Below are 20,588 nucleotides of genomic sequence, written 5' to 3'. Positions count from 1 at the left end.
CAGACCTGCAACACTATGTGGTCCCATCAGTCTGTACTTCTTTGCCAGGCCCAGAATTGGCATTCCACTATATCAGCATGCCCCAATGATATCCTAATTGCCACATCCCGTGCTTTCAGGAACCTCTGTGTCCCTGACTTCCTCACAGTCTTCCTCATGCTGGGGGCGGCTCCTAATTAGGTTCTAGGCATACTGCAGGATAATGCGCAAGGTGTTCGCAATGCTCACAAAAGCAGAGTGCAGCTGAGTGGGCTCCCTGCTTGCCGTGCTGTGGCACCAGGAAAAAAGGCGTGAAATGATTGTTTGCTGTTGCTTTCAAAGAGGGAGTGAGGGAGGCAGGGGAGACTAAAAACATGTACCCAAAACCACCCGCGACCATGTTTTTGGGAGGCATTGGGAGCTTAACTCAGAATTCCAATGGGCAGCGGGGACTGTGGGATAGCTACCCACAGTGCACCACTTCGTCAGTCGATGCTAGACAAGGTATTGAGGACACACTCCGCTGACCTAATGCACTTAGTAGGGACATGCACGATACCCTGTATAAAATCGGTTCCTAAAGATCGACTTCTATAAAATTGACCTAATTTCGTAACATAGACATGCCCTCAGTATGTGGATGAGATAGCAGAGAGTGAGAAGAGAATTACAGTGTGCAAGATAGAAGGCGGCAAACCCTTTATGGCAACAGTTGTGATTCAGTTACTCTTATATTTCTGAAGAGGTGACAGAAATCATGTACAGTGAAAAACAAATAGAATCCATGACTAAAAATAATTTCCTGGGGAGTGGCTTCCTATTTACATGTGTTGCATCATGTTTCTGAATGAGAATTGAAGAGAACTCTTGTTCCTTAAACACACTGTTTCCTTAAGAAAACAGAGGAAATGTCTTTGAGTGACAAAAGGCACTCTTTCCACCCATAAGCTTTGAGCATTTGAGCTCCAGTAAGTATGCCTTGAAAGGCAATTAAACATATTGCACAAACACATATTACTCTTTTAGACAGACAATGTTTAGATTCAGGAATTGTGCCCTTAGCCTCTGTTTGCCAGAAGCTGGGAATGAGCAACAGGGGATGGATCACTTGATGATTACCTGTTCTGTTTATTCCTTCTAGGGCACCTGGCATTGGCCACTGTCAGAAGACAGGATACTGGGTTAGATGGACCTTTGGTCTGACCCAGTATGACATTCTTATGTTCTTAAAGCCAATAAAAACTATTGGAAAACTTGCTTTTGTTTAAAATAAATACTAAATATTTAACTAATATGTCCCTTTAAACCAAATATACAAGACCATAAACATTAATTTACATATTAAAATATTTTTGCTGCTTTAACAAATATACAAAACCAACAGTGGCAGTACCTTGCTTTTAGTGCATAATATAAATCTTATACATATAGATGAACCCTCCATTAAAAGCCATTGTTCTGTGCACTAACCCTGCCTCTCCCCCTAAATATCTGACGAGAAGTAATTTGCACAAACTGGTAAAGTCAAGATTTGGAAAAAAAAAATAGTTGTAATAAATTATCCTCTTTCTAGCCTTTCTCCCTGCTCCCTTCCCCCTGTGCCCTCCCTGCCACCCCCCATTTAAATGAATAGAAAAAGCTCATACTAAGTGTTTTTCCATATAATAAATAATCCATTTCAACATGCTCACTTTCCCACTACGGTAAAGAGTAAATACAATACTTTATATCCTGTATTTCAATGCCTTAGTTTCAGATAATAGCATCCCAAAATTGTGACTGTGTGCTTTGAGACAGATATGGTTAGTATTATTCACTCCACACAAGATAAAATACCTTTACCAATTTACTTTTACCCATCTCTATAGTTTGAGTTACTCCTTCATAAGTAATTTCAAATGAGACAGAATTTCAATACCTGATGACCAAACTAGAACAGAAGACTGCACAGGATCAAGATCCTCAGACATCTGAGAAATCATTTTCTGTAATGTGTACCCTTGTCTGGGCATAGCAATATCATCCTTCTTTAAAAAAGTTACTGGACAGAGATCATTCCCACCATCACCTACATACACAATTTTTGTATATTTTACTCCTTGGTGTAACTTTTTATCTACAAATTCTTCTAACACTTTTCTTTTGCAGAGGTTTTTAGGGCACTTTGCACAATGATGACTGTGAAAATTCTGCACAGTAAGATAGCCAGTGCCACTGAAAGTTGCAGGATTTGTAAACACTTCATCAAGCACTTCATGAAAGTTAGCAGCTTTCAAAATCCAGTCAATAAATACTGTATTAGAATCTGAAATTATTATGCAATCAAATAAATCTTTGTTCTTGCCAATAAAATCTAAAAGATCTCTCATTCCTGTAGTGAAAGGAATTGTTGTCATAGTTCTTTTCATTTCATCTTCTTTTACTCCACTGTCTCCCAAATATCTAAAGACCCTGCTCATATATTCTGTCCAATGTCCTTTTTGATAGGAGTTTCTTAGTTTGTTAGGCAGTTTTTCCTCAGGAGCACATTTCACAATCCAAGTGTCACTGTTTTCATCTATGACCGTATAGTCAAAGTCAAAAACCAGCAGAAACTTCATAGTTGTTAGATAAGAATATATTCTGAAAAAAAAAAGAGAAATATTTTCTTTATATAACAGAAGCTTCTGCTAAGTATTTAATTCCTACCATGACCTCCTGCTTGGAAGAGTGCAATTCTGAAAGAAAAAAAGTCAAGACAAATGTATAAACATAGTGAGCTGTTTATGAGTGCTACAGCTATGGGAAAGGTTATGCTCAAGCAAGAAGATTATCTCTAAAGGTCAAATTCTAATTCACTATCCAATTACATTTTTAATTAGATAGTATAAAAAGTATCTGAAGCAACATAATTATATTGTTATTCACTAGTCTTTGCTGACACAAGCTCAATCTTCAGAGTAACAGCCGTGTTAGTCTGTATTCACAAAAAGAAAAGGAGTACTTGTGGCACCTTAGAGACTAACCAATTTATTTGAGCATAAGCTTTCGTGAGCTACAGCTCACTTCACCGGATGCATACTGTGGAAAGTGTAGAAGATCTTTTTATATACACACAAAGCATGAAAAAATACCTCCTCCCACCCCACTCTCCTGCTGGTAATAGCTTATCTAAAGTGATCACTCTCCTTACAATGTGTATGATAATCAAGTTGGGCCATTTCCAGTTCCTTGGACAGCATCATTTAAACAGCCAGGTTGCACTTGAGTTCTAAAAATTTTTATCCACATCACCAGCCAAAGCAACCCTCACAGCTTAAATTCTTCAGCTTGCAGACAGGAGATAGAAGCTTTTTATGAAAACCTTGAGACACACATTTGGAGATGCTGCTGTTGCTAGGACTTTAACCCGTTTTCTCCCACCCACCCCTTAAAAACAACAATTAGTAACAACATTCAAGCAGCCACGATGACTCAAAATCAAGAAAGCAAATAATGCTGGTGGTGAATATTAGTGTTGACTTACTATGGGGAGATTTGTAGGTGACTCTTAATATACTGTGGTCCTGCAGCATTAGAGTTTATGGACCAGGCCCAGGGTATCTGAATACCCTGGAGGAAACACCTCACCCTTTGATTAGCACAGTTGTAGGCACATATTTTGTTTATCTTAGTAATAAGTTCGTTCATCACCTTTTCTTCATTCGGAAAGACGCCAGGCAAGTCGACAGCGGTTGTGTTAACAATATTTAAGCTACAGCTCGAACTCTCTCTCGTCTCAGCCTCAGTAACTCTATAAAGGACACTTCGCACAGAAGGAGAAAGGACCATCCAGTATTAGGCAATATCACTCTTTTGGAAACTCCATCCCCGCCCCCCCCCAAAAAAAACCCCAGAACCCCCCACAGCATGACACAGGAGCACAGGGAGCGCAGAGCACAAGCAAAGGCGAGCAAGGTTTTCAGCTGCGCTCCGGGAAAGGGAGCTGCCGAAGGGAGGGGGCGGCCAGCAGGCCGGCAGCACGCCGCAAGGCGGCCCGCAGGAGAGGCTGGCGCGAACGGAACGGAGCGGCGGGGGGCGGGAAGCAGGCCAGGGACTCTCTCAGAAGCCGGGCAGGCCGTTTGCAATAGTAGCCCGGGGACCAGGGGAGCCCAGCGACGTGGCCACAGGGCAGGTGCCGGCAGGGATGGGAGGCCGGCGGCGGCAGGGCTGTGCTAGCGCCGGACGCGGCGTCCCGGCCTGGCGAGGCCCCAGAGGCGAGCTCCGACAGGAGCCCGGGCGAGGCTCGCGGCGGCAGCGGCAGCCGGGAAGACTCGGCCTCACAGGCGGCAGCCGGGCCGCAGGGGGCCGCGCAGAGTGCTCACCCTCAGCCTCTGGGCGGCTGCAGGTCCGGCCCGAGCGGGGACAGGAACCGCCAGCGGAACGAGGGGACCGTCCGGGCCCGAGGCGCCCGACTGGGGCTACACCTACACAGAGGGGAGGCGCCCGACTGGGGCAGGCGCTGCGGCAACTCCGGTCCTCCAGCTCTGACACGGAGCCCCCCCGCTTCCGGCTCCGCCCCGCGACGTCACGTGACACGCCTCTCAGCCAGTCGTGCCGTCTGTCTCCCCCCGCCTTTCGGTTGCCTGGTAACCGCCGTACACAGGCACCGAGCGAGCTGGGCGCCCGCCGGCCCCGCTCGTGGGGTTATGGACGCGGCCGCCAGGCCCGCGGTGCTGTATGGGAGGCGCAAAGGCCAGAGACCGGAGCCCACGCGTGAGTGGCACGAGGCTGCCGGGGCTACGCGGAGACCACGCTCGGGGCGACACGCGAGTGGCGGGGGACAGACGGGGGACGGTGCCGGGACGTGGTGCTAAGAGCGGGCTGGGGGCGAGGCCGTCCACCTCTGAGCCGTGTGGTGTCGTGCCCGGCCCCAGCGAGCGCAGCGCCCGGCCCTGCAGCCTGCGACGTGGCGCACGGGCCAGGCGAACCTGTGCCACGGCCTGGGATGGGTCGGTGTGCGGCAAAGACCCCACAGGAGAGACGGATACGCCCCCTGGCTAATGCACCACACAACCCCGGAGCTTCCTTCCTTCCTTGGGTGTCGCTGGCCCGTAGCCACGGCGGCACCCTGAGGCAGGGGAGACTACACTGACCAGTAAAGCAGTTACGTGGGGGGTGAAGAACAGGGGTGGCTATTGAAGTGAGGGACATTTGAGGTGAATGGTGCCTACATGTCTGACGTGGTGGTGCCCAGACAGGTGGGGGACGTGGTGCCCAAACGTGGAGCTGACATGCCAGACACAAGGAAGACAGCACACTTACATACAGAGGGGACAATGCCAGGACACGAGGGAGGCATTACCAGTTCCCGGAACCAGCGGGTTAGATGCTGAGCCTAAAGAGGTGTAGGATGTGAAGTGCAGTGAAGAAGATGTAATCCTCTTTCTCCATTCTCACTCCAAATGAGCCCTGGCATCACACAAGAGCGCAGGGGAAATACAATACAACCCCCTTTATCCAGTCCTTTGCTGGGTGACCCTTTAAGAAAACTGGCAATAGAGATTGTAAACAAAGAACAAACAGACATAAAATATCTCTGTCAGAGAAAGCAGTATCTCACATGGTAAAAACCTTCCGTCTTAAATTCCCGCCCAGCTCTGGCTTCTTAGAGACATGCAAGTAGATTTCTAGAGCCTGTTTCTCCTCTCACAAGGGTATACATAGGAGTAACTCAACTGAAATTAATGAAGTTACAGGTATGTGAAACTATTGTAGGAGTAAATCAGGCCACTTATATAAAGATGCAACCTATGCTAAACAATCATGGCTACATACAGTATACTACTGTTGAAACTTGGTTTGTGCAAATCTCCTTGTTTAGAGGTGGAAGACCAGGCCCAGTGCACCAGCCAAAGGGCAATTAGCAGAGAAGTGATTTTATCTAAAAGTAGGTTTTAATTTTAAACATCATTGTCAGAACAGGTAAAAGTTGTCCCCTTTTTTAGATTTGTCATACAGTACTCTTACAAACCAGATGGGCAAGGTTGAATTTAATGTTACTCAAATATCTGTTTTTTAAAGCAGTAATGACCAACATGAAGGACATTTTCTGAAAATTAATGACTAGCAGGAGGAGTTGAGGGCCTGAAAAATACAGGAAAACAGGACACATTGGTCTGTCAAGTAACACCAGGCTCTGGAGCTGAGGGTTCGTTCTGACTGTGCTCCTGCTCCTGGATACTAGAATTACATTACATTGTAGAGTCAAACTAATATGATGCTTTACTGTCAGCACTGGGTGGGAGTCCAAATCTTGGTGTGGGTTTGAACCCACAATTTTCTGGCCAGAAGTGCTACAAAGTGAGTGAACTCATTCTTTTGTTCTTTCTTTCACATAGCAGCAAATGGTTTAGAAGAATATAATGTTCCAGATAGTATTTTTCTTCCAACTGGAGTGGATCTGCGCCAGGTTACTGTTCTGCCAAAGGCAGAATGGGTAAGGATTCGAGACAGTGTTGACAGTGCAGCTAGAGAAGCAGCACGGATTCATGCAGAGAGGAAAGAACGGAAAGATATGCACTTACGTTCCAAAGCAGTTGTGAAAAACTGGCCCAACACCATTGCAGTAAGTGACATGTACGTTTGGAAATTGGAGGGTTACTTGTCATATACATTAGAACACTCAGAGTGCACTCTTTCCCTCCCTTCTCCATGTACAGACACATACACACACACACAAACAAAAACTTCTATTAAGAGTTTCATTATAACCGGAGTCTACTTTTTGGTGGGCCTGCTTATTAATTCTGTCTCCTGCTTAGGTACACCATAGACCTGCCCATGTCATGTCATGGATAAGTTTAAAACAGGATCATAGAGAGAAGGAGAGAGTAAGAGGTGTGAAGGAAAGGTCTCCGTCTTCCCTGCAGACTGCCAATGGAGCCGCTTGCCCACCAGGCCTCCAGTCTTTCCCTTCTCCCTACAGGATTCTTGTTCAAAATATTTCAGTGGGCAAGTCTTTTCTTTACTTCCTGTCCTAAACTGCTACATAGTGCAGTGCTGTTAAACTGCTGCTTATTATCTCAGAGATGGCTGCACATCAGGGGTGATTGAAGTGATCCATATCCTTTATCCAGTGATGTGAAGCTTACTATAACTACTCATAAAACACTTTGAGATCCTCATATGAAATATGCTTTTTAACTGCAAAGCATTTTTATTATACACCTAAATTTCTAATAGATATTTAAAAACAGGACAGCAGCACAAAAATTGTTTGACTGTTCACTTTAGACATAAGTAGGTATAATTAACTTCTTGCTGATTTGGTCTTTTGAAGAAGTTGTAGATTTTTGAGTCAGTTCTTTTCAGTGTGATCTGTAATGGAAATGAGTTTTATCTGCATTTAGGGCCAGGCACAGAGAAAACTTAAAGCTAAAAAATTGCGAGAAGAAAAGGAGGAAGAAGAAAGAAAACTACTTGATCTCGAGGAAGCACAATTTCAAGCAGCAAAGCGGAAGGAGGCCATAGAACAGGCCAAAACTTATCAATATTATCAGAATGAGAGAGTGAAAGGGTTACATGTTTGTAGATGGTTTATTGTCTTTAATTCAAATTATATTGTTTCTTTGAACATACATGAATGTGTAATAAAATAAACATGAAATGTTCCAATTCCGTTTTGTAGAAAGCACTTTTACTTACTGAGGTCCTAAAGGAAAGAGATGCTCAGATTGAATTTAAAAAGACAAAGCCAGATATTTACAAAAAAAAGGAAGAAGAAATGGAACGTGAGCGCGAAAAAGCTATTCTTAAAGAGCAGGAAAAGGCATATGAACGCTATATGAATCGACAGGCACTTTGCAGAGACCATCTGGAACAGTAAGTAAAACAGGGCTGTTTCTGACTAATAAATTGAGTTAAACTGCTGTTGTTAAAAGAAATCTAGTGTTCATCTGCTAAACAAATGAGTTACCAGGAATTTTTAACAAACAAAATACGCTGTCATTTTCTCAGTAGAGAGAGAAAGACCTATTAGATCATCCATTCCATCTTCTTGGCCATGCAGAATTCTAGTGACAGTTTAATATTTTGTCTAATATTTAAAACAGTCCAGTTTTAAAAGCCCCACTGCTTCCTTTGGGAAGGAACTTATACTACTTTCCTCAGGAGGCTATTCTACAATCAACAGATCTTATTCCCAGGAAATTTATATTGTAGATATCATAAAAATTGCAACAAAATTGGGGCTCCGTACTAATTCACTGAGCACATCTTCCATCCTGCATACTTTAGTAAATTTTGCTAGAAGTATAATGTAATTGTCACAACCTGGCCCAGCCTCACTCTCTGGAAGGATACCAGTCTTTCATGGAACCAATCACTGGATCCCATGTACTTCTAAGCCCCCTGGATCTTGGTAGTGACTAGACATTATTTCTAGCTCTGGGTCTCAAGGACACTCCCAGATGCAGACCCCATGTCTAACAACTTTCTTCGGCAGTGCCTTCCGAACTCCCAATTGCTTATAGACACTTCCTCAGAGTTCCATCTTGTTTCTCAGTTAACCCTTTCAGGGACAACATGGCTGGCAAACAAATCATCCTGGAAAGGAATTATCAGTGGTTCTGTCTCTTTCTTGATATCTGAAAACTTACTCTAAGGAGCTGCTACTAAATTCAAATGTTGCACTGCACGAATCCATTATGAGGAAATCCTGCTCCATTCTTTGAATATAAAGGACTTCTGGCAATGGCACTAGTGTAGTTCCGCTGCAGAGAAGATGGGGAGGATTTGTGCATCAACTTTCAGAATACCATTGTACAAGGTTGTGGTATATCTTCCTTTTCTTCCCACAGTGGAAGGAGCACATTAGGGCTGTGATGGTTACTGCCTCTGTGAAATTCTGCTGCTGCCATGTGAGTTGGGGAAAAAATTCCTTTTACAACACCCAGAGTTACTAAGTTTTCATTTTGTACTTGGGTCAAGCATTGGCTTGAGGATTTGGGCCAATGGCTTTAAAATGCATCACTTTGATTTTGAATTCTGACACTTTACCTGCCTTCAGTTCAGACAGCAGTTCACACAAGAGATCCACTTTGTGAACTCTTCAGTGCAAATAAGTGATGGTCACATAACCACCACCCTAAACCGGAAACCAATATACTTACCTACATGTCTCCAGCTTTCATCCAGATCACATCACGCAATCCATTGTCTACAGCCAAGCTCTAAGATATAACCGCATTTGCTCCAATCCCTCAGACAGAGACAAACACCTACAGGATCTCTATCAAGCATTCTTAAACTACATTACCCAGCTGGTGAAGTGAAGACACAGATTGACAGAGCCAGAAGGGTACCCAGAAGTCACCTATTATAGGACAGGCCCAACAAAGAAAGTAACACAACGCCACTAGCCATCACCTTCAGGCCCCAACTAAAACTTCTCCAGCGCATCATCAAGGATCTACAACCTATCTTGAAGGACGACCCATCACTCTCACAGATCTTGGGAGACAGGCCAGTCCTCGCTTACAGACAGCCCCCCAACCTGAAGCAAATACTCAGCAGCAACTACACACCACACAGCAAAAACACTAACTCAGGAACCAATCCCTGCAACAAATCCCGTTGCCAAATCTGTCTGCATATCTATTCAAGGCACACCATCATAGGACCTAACCACATCAGCCACACCATCAGGGGCTCTTTCACCTGCACATCTACCAATGTGATATATGCCATCATGTGCCAGCAATGCCCCTCTGCCATGTACATTGGTCAAACCGGACAGTCTCTACACAAAAGAATAAATGGACACAAATCAGACATCAAGAATTGTAACATTCAAAAACCAGTAGAAGAACACTTCAGTCTCCCTGGACTCTCTAACAGATTTAAAAGTGGCAACTCTTCAACAAAAAATCTTCAAAACAGACTGCAACAAGAAACTACAGAACTGGAATTAATTTGCAAACTGGATACCATCAAATTAGGCCTGAATAAAGACTGGGAGTGGATGGGTCACTACAAAAAGTAATTTTCCCTCTGCTGATACTCACACCTTCTTGTCAACTGTTGGAAATGGGCCACCTTGATTGCAGTGGCCTCGTTAGCACTACAAAAGTAATTTTCCCTCCCTTGGTATTCACCCCTTCTTGTCAACTGTTGAGAATAGGCCACTTCCACCTTAATTGAATTGGCTTGTTAGCACTGACCCGCCCCCCCACCCCTTGGTAAGGCAACTACCATCTTTTCATGTGCTATAATATATATTCTGCTTACTGTATTTTTCATTCCATGCATCTGATGAAGTGGGTTTTAGCCCACGAAAGCTTATGCCCAAATAAATGTGTTAATCTCTAAGGTGCCACAAGGACTCGTCGTCGTTTTTGCTGATACATACTGACTCGGCTACCACTGTGAATGTTGTTTAACTCTTAGAAATGTGTCACCTTTGTCCATTGTGTACTGTGTACATTTTCTTACCTCTTTAGTATTAATATTTTATTTTATACTTTAGAATAAAGGAACATAAGCACCAGGCCCAATTAGACAAATTAGAGGCAAAAAAAGAAGGTGAAGAGATTCAACGACTGATCGAGTTATATGAATTGGAAGTGCAGAGAAAAAATGAAAAGAAACTGGAGGAAAAACTTGAACATAGGAAGATGCATTGTGTAAGTAACAGAAAAGCAGAAAGCCCAACATTTTTCAACTAGAATGCTTAAAGTTAGGGACTTACATTTATATTTACATACTTAAATAAATGACCAGATTTTCAGAGTTGCTAAACTCAACCTAACAGCTCTCACTGAAAACAGTGGAAGCTGCTAGGTGCTGTGCTCTTTTGAAAACCTGGGTCTTCGTGCTGATTTGCAGTTTGCCAAATGCATTGTGAGCAGTCCTTTGCTGAGTGCAACTGGCAGGTCCCCCAGAGCAGGAGATTTTGGAGTTAACACCTCATTGAAGTGCATGAAGCAGTTCACACCACTCAGAACTGTTGTTTCAGGCTGTTTGCAGACTCCGGCAGATATCTCTGCATCAGTTATACTAGAGTCGTGTTTTCGGGCTTTTCTTTGCAACCAAAGTAAACTGCGATTTTCACCTCATCACATGAATCCAGGACTTGGGGCCCTAAACATAGGTGCCTATGCCTTAATCTGGCCCTGATGTAGATTATTGAGGCTATCGGGAAAACATTTCCCTTCTGAATTTTATGCACCTACTGCATAAGAAAAGTCCAGATAAGCCAATGGAGAGAAAGTTCCCCACACGGTTAGTTGGAATAAGTGAAACTGACTACTAGCAGAAGAAAATTATCAGGCAAATGTCACAGTTCACAACAACTGCACCTATATTTCCACCTTGTGTCTAGCAAGGGCACCCACTGTCAGGCTTCTGGCTCCCGGCTCCCCAGGTGTCATGTCTCTTGGGCAAGAGACACACCACTCACTCACTCCTGATTTGGATATTTCCAGGCTGCACAGTTCACTGCCTACACTGTGTACTTTCCAAGAAATCAGACTGCCTAAGCAGGTCTGCTTTGCTTTTCTCTCAGAGGCTATATATAGAATAATTGTCCACAGTGATAAGGTACCACCAACCTTGTCCTAAGTAATTACATTTATTTCTTAAGGTGAAAGCATTACAGAAAAAACATTAAAACAATAAAAGAACCTACACACATTAGTAAGATTATCAGAGATCACCCTAACTGCAACAAGGACTGTGTTATCGGGTCAGTCCTTCAAGCTCCACATGGGTTTTCAGTGGTTACAAATTCACAACACTGTCATGAATCTGTGAGTCATTCCTTTATACTGCCTGGGCCTTTGAGCTGAGAATAGGTATTTCATAGACCATGGGTTTTTCCTCAGGTCATAGCTTCAAAAGGTTGGGTCCGGAGGTGGGAATTTTCATTCCCTTCTCCCATATATTTCCTATGAAACCCACTTAACTTTGTTTATCCCAAACATTCCTTCTTGTTTGGCCCATTGTTAAATGAGACCCTGGAAGCTTATGACACTTCCCTGGATTTATGTTAGTCCTTCCCTGCCTCCACCCCCCATTACATAAAATCCCACAATAATACATAAGCAGTTGCATTTTTAATAAAAATGAACTCCTAAAATACTTATATTAATTCAGTAAGTTTGTCCATGATATTGCAGGAAATTGCCATATCTGTCACAGCAAGTACAAATATCTCCTTGCAGCTAGCTGAGTTTGTCATTCCAACATTTGCCTGTGAGGAAGCTCTGAAGGAGCCTTCAGAGTTGACTCAATATGTGGAGTGGCCTTGGTAATACCTGCTGGTGGAGCCTCTGATGTCACTGCTGATGGGAGCGGCCTAGCTACTACCCCCTCTTCTGGTAGTTGCCTTTTAAAAACACATTGAAGGTGTTGATATTCCTGCCTCTGGCTACACTGCAACTTAACTCAACTTTAATTACGTCACCCAGGGATGTGAATTAGCCACCCCTGAGCGACATAATTTATGCCGATTTAAGTGCCGATGTAGCCCCCCTGCTCGCTGGTGCTAGAGTAATTAAGCCGAGGGGACAGCTCTCTCCCATCGGCTTAGAGTGGCTACATTAGAGAGTTTACAGCGGCGCAGCTGCATCAGTACAGCTGCACCGCTATAAGCTCTTTAGTGTAGCCATAGCCTCTGTTGTTTAAGGGGGAACTGCCAGAGGTTGATGGCTGCTGCTGCGGCCAGAGCTCCTGGAATTATAGTCGTGTCTGTAGGGGTTGCTGTGCTGTGTCTTGCTGCCAAAAATATAGAGGTTTGCTCTCACATTTAGCTGAAGCTTTGTGGAGCACCTCCTGGATTATGCCAGGATGCCCTGACATAGAGAGGAGCTCCGGCTTAGAGGTTTTTCTTTTTTTCATATGTTCTGAAGACCAGAAATCTCCTGCCACGCCTAAAAGGCAGAGTGATTTGAGGTTTTCTCCTCAAGTGAGGAGAGCCTAGATAGTTCCCTTGACTAGCAGGTCTGACACTGCTTCCTAGCTGCAAAAGCAGGGGGGAAAAAAAATCGTTTTAATGGCACACCTAGCTATGCAGGAGAATCATGCGACTCCTGACTGAACAGTAAATATTGTCAAGGATGCATTTCACAAGTTACAGGCCAAGTTCTGCCCTTAAATTCACACATACAACTCATTGACTTCAAAAGGTCACAGACATTAAAGGGCAGAATTTGTGTGTACACCAGTGGTTCCCAAACTTGTTCCGGCACTTGTGCAGGGAAAGCCCCTGCCAGGCCACACCGGTTTGTTTACCTGCCACGTCCACAGGTTCAGCCGATCGCTGCTCCCAGTGGCCACGGTTCACTGCTCCAGGCCAATGGGAGCTGCTGGAAGCGGTGCGGGCCAAGGGATGTACTGGCTGCCGCTTCCAGCAGCTCCCATTGGCCTGGAGCATCGAACTGCGGCCACTGGGAGCCATGATCGGCCCAACCTGCAGATGTGGCAGGTAAACAAACCGGTGTGGCCTGGCAGGGGCTTTCCCTGCACAAGCGGCGGAACAAGTTTGAGAACCACTGGTGTACACAATACAGGAATTGTATCACTACTGAAATACAGCCACCTTTGGGATGAAACATTGGCAGCTGTTTAAGCCCAATGTCTCACATCAGTTTAAGACAAAGTGAAAAATATAATATTGTCCTGTTGAAACAGTATGAAATGTATGATGATGCACTGTAGGTCCAGTTTCATCATCCTCAGCATCACGCAGACTTCAAAAGGAAACTGAACCTGGGCAATAAGGTGGGATAGGAAATAAAACTGACTTTCCCCTGTAAAGTTTAGACTCAGATTCTGATTTGTGGTCTGCAGCTGGCAGAGGCCAGAAATGTCAGAGCCCAAGAGGTAGTGCACCCCGAGTCCATCTCTCCTTCACACCTATGAAAAAGCCTTTCTACAGGTGCTCATTGACAAGAAGCACAGAGGGTCTTTCCAGTGTAGCACCTTGAAGTCAGGGGACATGTATCAAGTGTTTCAGGCCCCATTGCTGGGTCAGTGAGCACCATGTACATGCATGGCATTGATATCTGCTGTTGCTGACATGAATAGTGTGTGCATTAGAATATTGGTGCATATTAATGTTACAAATTACCACAAGTTGCTGCAAAAGTGTCTTAGAATGTAAGGCAGTTCAGGGCTGGGCAAGAACAATGATCCTTTTCTAGAAGCTTCTCTCCTCCAGAACCTTGTTCTCCCTGCTGCAGGCCTAGGGGCACCTCCATAATTTCACATAGTATGGTTTAAGTCTGTATCAGATTTTTTCCTCTTTCTTTAAAAAGATTTAACTACTTGTCTTAGTATATATAATTGGACACTTTTTTTTTTTTTTTTGAAAGGCGCATGTTGCTGACCAGGATATTCTTAAAGCTATAGAGGAACAAAAACAAGAAGAGGAGAATGATAAAATTCGAGCTCACTTTAGAGCAAAACAAAATATGGCCAAACTGAGAAGAGAAAAAGAAGCTGAAATGAACAGGTGGGTCAAATGTTAGAGAATTAAATAAAGTATAAATTCAGAATTATGCCTTTGTCACATGATTATGATAACATTCTAAACACTTAAGTCAGCAAAAAAGATCTTACAGTATTACAGCATGGATACCTGGACCAAAGTGCTTCATGGTATTTGGAGGTTATGAAAGAGGAAAAGGTCTGAAAGGAGTTCCCCTTCTACTGGCCCTTTGTAGTCACAGATGATGTGCGGTGAGCTGAGTACTCACCTTGATCGTACAAGGCTTGTGGACTTAGCAGGAAAATGGTTCTTAACCAGAGGTACGCGTACCCCTGGGGGTGTGCAGAGATCTTCCAGGGGGTACATCAATTCATCTAGATATTTGCCTACTTTTACAACAGGCTACCTAAAAAACACTAGTGAAGTTAGTACAAATTAAAATTTCATACAGAGAATGACTTGTTTATACTGCTCTGTATACGATACACTGAAATGAAAGTACAATATTTATATTCCAATTGATTAATTTTATAATTATATGGTAAAAATAAGGCAGTAAGCAATTTTTCAGTAATAGTGTGCTGTGACACTTTTGTATTTTTGTCTGTTTTTTTAAGCAAGTAGTTTTTAAGTGAGGTAAAACTTGGGGGTAGGGAAGACAAATCAGACTCTTAAAAGGGGTACAGTAGTCTGGAAAGGTTGAGAGCTACTGTTGCAGGACATTGGGCCCCACATCCATGTGCTGGAGCTGTGGGCTTTTCATCTGGTCTGCAAGCCTTTTACTCTCTTACCAGTTCCAAACTATCTAAATCCTGATGGAAAACAACATGATGATGTGGCTGTGATTTCCTTTCAGTGAAGAAAGGGAGAAAAGACAGAAAAAGGAAGGGGGAAAACGGATTTCTTAATCAGATACTTGCATATAATTAGATTCCAGTGAGATAGTTGTAAGGAAACCAGGTTTATCTATTTAACGTTGACATGTTGCATTAATTGCTGTTCTGCTATAGGTTAATGCAGGAGCGTAGGGATATTACTATTAACCATCTAGCTGAACAAATGAAACAGACATTTGAGAGGATAGATGAACGTGTTGCTAGAGATGTTGCAGAGAGAGAAGCTGAGTGGGAAAAAGAGCTCAAAGAGAAAGAAGAAAAAACCAAAGCTGAATTGAAATCAATTGCAGAACACAGAGCCACCGTGGTAAGATACTTAAGGAAAAAGCTACATTAATGTGGTTGTGTACAGTCATTCTTATAAATATTTTTGGGAAAAACAATAGTTTTTGTAGTTCATGGTGGGAGATACATATTGAACGTACTGTTCAACAGTTACATCTCACAATTAAAGTAGATAGCAAGTCTTTAGACAAAACGTATATGAACAGGCTGGTTGTGTGTCACAAACAACTAAAAGTGAAAGTCTATGTTATCATTGAGAATTGATGCAAATCTCTTAGTTTTAATATTCATTATTTCAAACAGAGTTTTTTGAGCTAGTACAACCAATATAATCACTTGGCACTTTTAGTGAGAAGGGCATACTGGCTAGTAGCTGTAACCTAATCGCTTAGCTGATGCTCCTGCTCTCCTGCAAGCTCAGAGTCAGTAGGGAATGAGGGCTGCTCTCCCGCAGGCGTTAGAGAGGCCTTGGTCTGCCTGGTGGGGGAGATGGTCTTCAGACTGCTGGCTTCCATCCTACTTAATGAGGCAGAATAATCTGACCCATCACATTGTCCCTGCTTCTTCCATTTTTAGTCTCCTTCATGCACACTCCTCCTAGAATCATCCACGTGCTCTTCTGATCACTCCTCTGAACACATCACTGGCATACCACTCAAGCAGTGTGACGATTCAAGAGCTGTTCCTAGGGGACTGGCCTCTCACAACCCTCAAGGGTGAGGACCTGAAGCACAGCTTCTTCCAGGCAATTTGACTACAACCCACTAAAACTCATGGGCTCAACAAAGCTATGGCCTCTTACTGGGTGATGTGTTAATCACCAGGTTTAGTAAGCAAGTAAAGTATTAAAAATCCTTGGGTCCTTGACTTCTTTACCAGCATAGTAAAGACCTCTCAAAAAAGCATTAATGTGTACATGTAAATACATAGTGCAGGGTTTGCAACATTTTCATGCTGTTAACCGCATTTCTGAACAGGGGAATAACCTCTCTTGTTCACAACTGTGCAGCCAAAGTACCTCCTGCTTTGGATTTCATAACCTCTACAACAGTTGCTTATGTGGAAAAGTAAAAGTAATGATTTTTTTAACCAACTTTCAATGGAAATTAGTATCTGAAAACAATGGGGTAACCAGAACCATGTCACAAGATAGCTCTCTGAGGACCACCAGTAAGTGGTGTACCAGCCAGTTTGAAAATTGCTGTTATAATGAAATGAGCATTTTAAGGAAACACTGGGGGATTTTCCAAGCAACTCTGGTAGGCTATTGACAGGTGACTGACATTACATCATTAATCAATCACTGATAAAATTAGGAAATATGGAGAAAAATGATGTAAAGCTTTGGAGTCGAGGGGAAACTCTCATAGGTGTGTGGAATTACTAGATTTTGGAAATGTTTTGCTGATGTTTCACTGCTTCTTAATATTATGGGCCTTTGGTTTTTTAGTGTCACTTGCCTGTAGAATGATAAAATATGCCTGAAAAATATGGTTTTCAAATTTGTTGGTTTAGCAAATTGAGTTAATTATTTTTTTTTTTTTTATAAAATATAGATAAAAATGAAAGAAGAGAGAGAAAGAGAGGCAAGATTAGAGGGTAAAGAAAAGCTTCATGAACTAATGGAAGCAGACCGCATCTATCTGGAAATGGAGAAAGACAAGAAACGAAGAAATCGCAATGAAAACATAAAAATGCAAGAGACTCAAATCCAGCAAATGGTAACTAGGGGGATTATCAGACTGTCAGACATTTTACAAAGCTATTTCAACATACATCTATGGTATAGGAGTCTTGCATGAGACCTAATCTTTATATTATCACAGTACTGTTCAAAACAAGAGAAACATGAGAAAATTATTTTTATCCCTTTAAACATAATGCTTCAAGAGTTGTTTCTTAGGGACCAACGTCTTCACAGCGCAAGGGTGGGAATGTGAAGCAGAGTTTATATACATGAGTGGGGAAAGCGTTAGTTCACAGGATTGGCAGTAGGATATAGATCCTTTCATCTCCAGACACCTTGTGTGACTCAAGCCCAGTGTGGACTGAAAGATGTCCCCTTTTGATGATGGCTGCTAGGTTGGATTATATAAAATAGCATTTGGTGTCTCAGTCCAGTTGTCAGTGGACATGTATCACAAAATCCCCTACTAGTGCCAACACTAGCCGTATGCCAAATATGTGCCATCACAAGGCCCCATGCTTTTGGGAGACTTCCCCAGCCTGCTGTGCTGCCCCATCACCTTAATAGATCAACACTGAGGCTCAACCCTTCATAGGCCCACGACTACTACCATTGTCCAGTCCCCTCTCAGCTGCTGAAACCATCTGACAGTGACAAGCACCCCATCTCCTGCTCAGATGCCAAAGTCTAACCATACAATTATGTTATGGGAGTACTGCAGTCTGCCTAGGTTCCCAACAATCATATTTTGTACATGGATCTGCAAAATCTAGGGATAGTTTAGCATGGTCTGCGCAAATTGGCAACCATATGGGTAAGAATTAACTGAGCAGTCAAGACTTGAATGAATGACGTTGATTGAGGTACCCTTTCAGCTGCAGATAATGGTCTCTCTGAATCAGTATTCAGGCACATTGCTAGCACATGGTTACTGCTCACTTTGTACCTATTCTCTGGACAAACGGAGAATGTCAGTTATGCATTTCTAACTAGAGTTAGATTGTGATTAACAAATAATTGTTTTTATCAGAAAGGTATTTACAGCCAATTATTAAAAAAATGTCACATAAGGACTTCCACGACTTTATGCCCTGTTAAGCTATTCTACCACAAGTTAACCATGTGGAAATATTTAAGCTTTGTTATTCCCTTCCCCAAAACAGGTTGAAAAACGGGCAAAAGAACAGCATGAGAAACAAGCAGAATTGAACTATGAGGCCCAGAAAGAAGTTATTGCAATTTGCAAGGAGCGGGAATTTCAAGAATATGCAAATCAAGTAATTGATTCAGAATCCAAGACAGCTCGAAATATTTATCCTCTTCTCAAAGCAGCAAAGGAAGGGGCAGGTGGTGGGCATGGACCAGTTTACAGAGAAAGAGGAGGAATAAGACCTAGTTACCAAGCACGAGATATCAATGGCACTCAGCTACCTTCTTATAATTGTAACACTACTGAAGAAATAAAAGAGCTAAATACCAATGGTAACATCCAGCAAACTAAGGGAAGACTTGGTTTTACATGGTAAAAATAACTCTTCGGAGTCTTTACAAAAACAAGTCCAATAAATCGGTAAATGATCCATGTTGTATGAAACCCATGAAAGGAACTAGAAAAGCCATAAGTACTATATGGAACGTTGATAGGGATCCAAGTGTATTTTCCTAAACATTGAAAGTTGTATTTTACCGAAGTCACTATGTTAAATCAAATACAGAGGCAGAAGTGAATGATGTACTGAATGATGTACTGATAACCAGTGTAGAACCTTACTTTATATAAGGCTCATATTAAAAAAATAGAATATTTTAGTTTCAATTTTGTAAGTTTCAAGTTCAATCTTTTACAGCTACTCTTGAGTACACTGTAAAGTGCTGCATTTGGCTTCTTGCATTGTTATAATCAGAGTGCTAAGGAAAAAAATTATCCTCAAAAGATGCCAAATATTTTTCAAAAGTGTAGGAAATACATGAGAATCAAATACTAAATAACATATGAAAGATCTGAAAAAAACATTTAGTATTGCTAAAAGTACTTTGATACAAATTTCACATTCCACATGAAATATTTCTTCAGATTCCACTCTTTACTGAATTTAATCAATCAGCATGCAGAGCACTAGTTCATTATCAGTATATAATTTCTTTTCTTTTCTCTTAAAATCTGAATCAACTCTTGCAACAAACTAATAACTACCTTGCTGCTGTTACACAACTTTAACTATAATAGGTCCAGCTTTCATTAACATAGTTTTACTAAAAGAACGAGGAGTCCTTGTGGCACCTTCGAGACGAACAAATTTATTTGGGCATAAGCTTTCGTGGGCTAGAACCCACTTCATCACTAAATTATTTCATTACTAAGTTATTCTGAGTACAAAAAATACATGCAAAACAGTTACAGCAAAGCGAACATGTTGCACATACTCAGCTTATATGCCATTTTCAAGGTTCTATGTAAAAATATATTATCAGCTTATTATATAGAAAACTAAGAGGTGACTATCATGGTGTGTAAGTACACCTACATGTGAAGAAGAGGGCTCTTTGATCTAGCACACAACAAGAGGCATAAACAAGGTCCAGTAACTGGCAGTTGAAATTAAATAAACTGAAACTGGAAATAAGGTGTAAATCTTTAACACTGGAACAATTTATCAAGGTATATAGTGGATTCTCCATCACTTGAAGTCTTTAAGAATGGATACCTTTTTAGAAGATATGCCATAATTCAAGCAGCAATTACAGGCTTGCTACAGGAATTACTGTGGCACTAAATGGTCTGTATGCTTTTATGCAGTAGGTCAGATTAGATGCTCCTAATGATTCTTTCTGGCCTTGCAGTCTGTGAAAAAGGGTTAGATGCTTACAGACCAATCCCTGCAAAGTTCCCTACAAACATGCTGTCTAGTACAACATTTTATTTTAAAAAATCTGAATCATACATTTATATAAGTTCTACTATGTTTAATGTGTCAATATTGGAAATTTGATTGCAAACATGTAATGCTTAATGTAGATGACTATAGATATATACACAGCTTGCAATATAAGGCCCTGATCCAGCAAAACACTTCAATACATGCTTAGTAACTCAGAACATGAACACAATAGTTCTGATGACTTAAATGGAACTATTCACTGTTTAAAGGTCAGCATATGCGTAAGTGCTTTGATCGATTGGGAAAAATGTAATTTGCCTGTATTTCTAGTGCAGCAGGAGCCATATTGTGGTAATATATCCTTGTATTTGTTTTTGCACAAGTTTAAGTGTTATCAGCAGGAGAGTATGTGC

At 42.2% G+C, this 20,588-nt stretch overlaps 2 protein-coding genes across 4 annotated transcripts; one reads left to right on the top strand and one right to left on the bottom strand.

Moving 5' to 3' along the window:
• Window positions 1–674: 674 nt before the first annotated feature.
• Window positions 675–4,474, bottom strand: PHOSPHO2 (phosphatase, orphan 2). Of its 3 annotated transcripts, none has more exons than XM_077830410.1 (3): window positions 4,429–4,474; window positions 3,652–3,763; window positions 675–2,601 (listed from the first exon to the last, which is right to left on the bottom strand). In XM_077830410.1, the coding sequence occupies exons 2-3, from the start codon at window positions 3,660–3,662 to the stop codon at window positions 1,854–1,856; spliced, it is 759 nt and encodes a 252-aa protein (XP_077686536.1). In that variant the 5' UTR covers window positions 3,663–3,763; window positions 4,429–4,474; the 3' UTR covers window positions 675–1,853. The 3 variants fall into 3 exon arrangements, with proteins under 3 accessions (XP_077686536.1, XP_077686535.1, XP_077686537.1); XM_077830409.1 differs by having other exon boundaries at window positions 4,323–4,466; XM_077830411.1 differs by lacking the exons at window positions 3,652–3,763; window positions 4,429–4,474 and adding an exon at window positions 2,887–2,914.
• Window positions 4,475–5,763: 1,289 nt separating this feature from the next.
• On the top strand, window positions 5,764–18,822 carry CFAP210 (cilia and flagella associated protein 210). The gene is made up of 9 exons (XM_077830572.1): window positions 5,764–5,887; window positions 6,339–6,565; window positions 7,350–7,523; window positions 7,628–7,821; window positions 10,466–10,622; window positions 14,313–14,452; window positions 15,439–15,631; window positions 17,166–17,330; window positions 18,460–18,822. The coding sequence occupies exons 1-9, from the start codon at window positions 5,764–5,766 to the stop codon at window positions 18,820–18,822; spliced, it is 1,737 nt and encodes a 578-aa protein (XP_077686698.1).
• Window positions 18,823–20,588: the final 1,766 nt, after the last annotated feature.

This window comes from Eretmochelys imbricata, chromosome 11 (genome assembly GCF_965152235.1).
Source record: "Eretmochelys imbricata isolate rEreImb1 chromosome 11, rEreImb1.hap1, whole genome shotgun sequence".
Lineage (NCBI taxonomy): Eukaryota > Metazoa > Chordata > Testudines > Cheloniidae > Eretmochelys > Eretmochelys imbricata.
The sequence above is the reverse complement of the archived record's forward strand: the minus strand, read 5'-3'. Positions and strand labels throughout refer to the sequence as shown.

Excerpts from the sequence above, each read along its gene's own strand:
- CFAP210 (XM_077830572.1), top strand. The coding sequence starts at position 5,764 with ATGGCTACATACAGTATACTACTGTTGAAACTTGGTTTGTGCAAATCT. Across the intron at positions 6,566-7,349 it reads ACTGGCCCAACACCATTGCA|GGCCAGGCACAGAGAAAACT; the intron begins GTAAGTGACATG and ends ATCTGCATTTAG. Across the intron at positions 14,453-15,438 it reads AAAGAAGCTGAAATGAACAG|GTTAATGCAGGAGCGTAGGG; the intron begins GTGGGTCAAATG and ends GTTCTGCTATAG.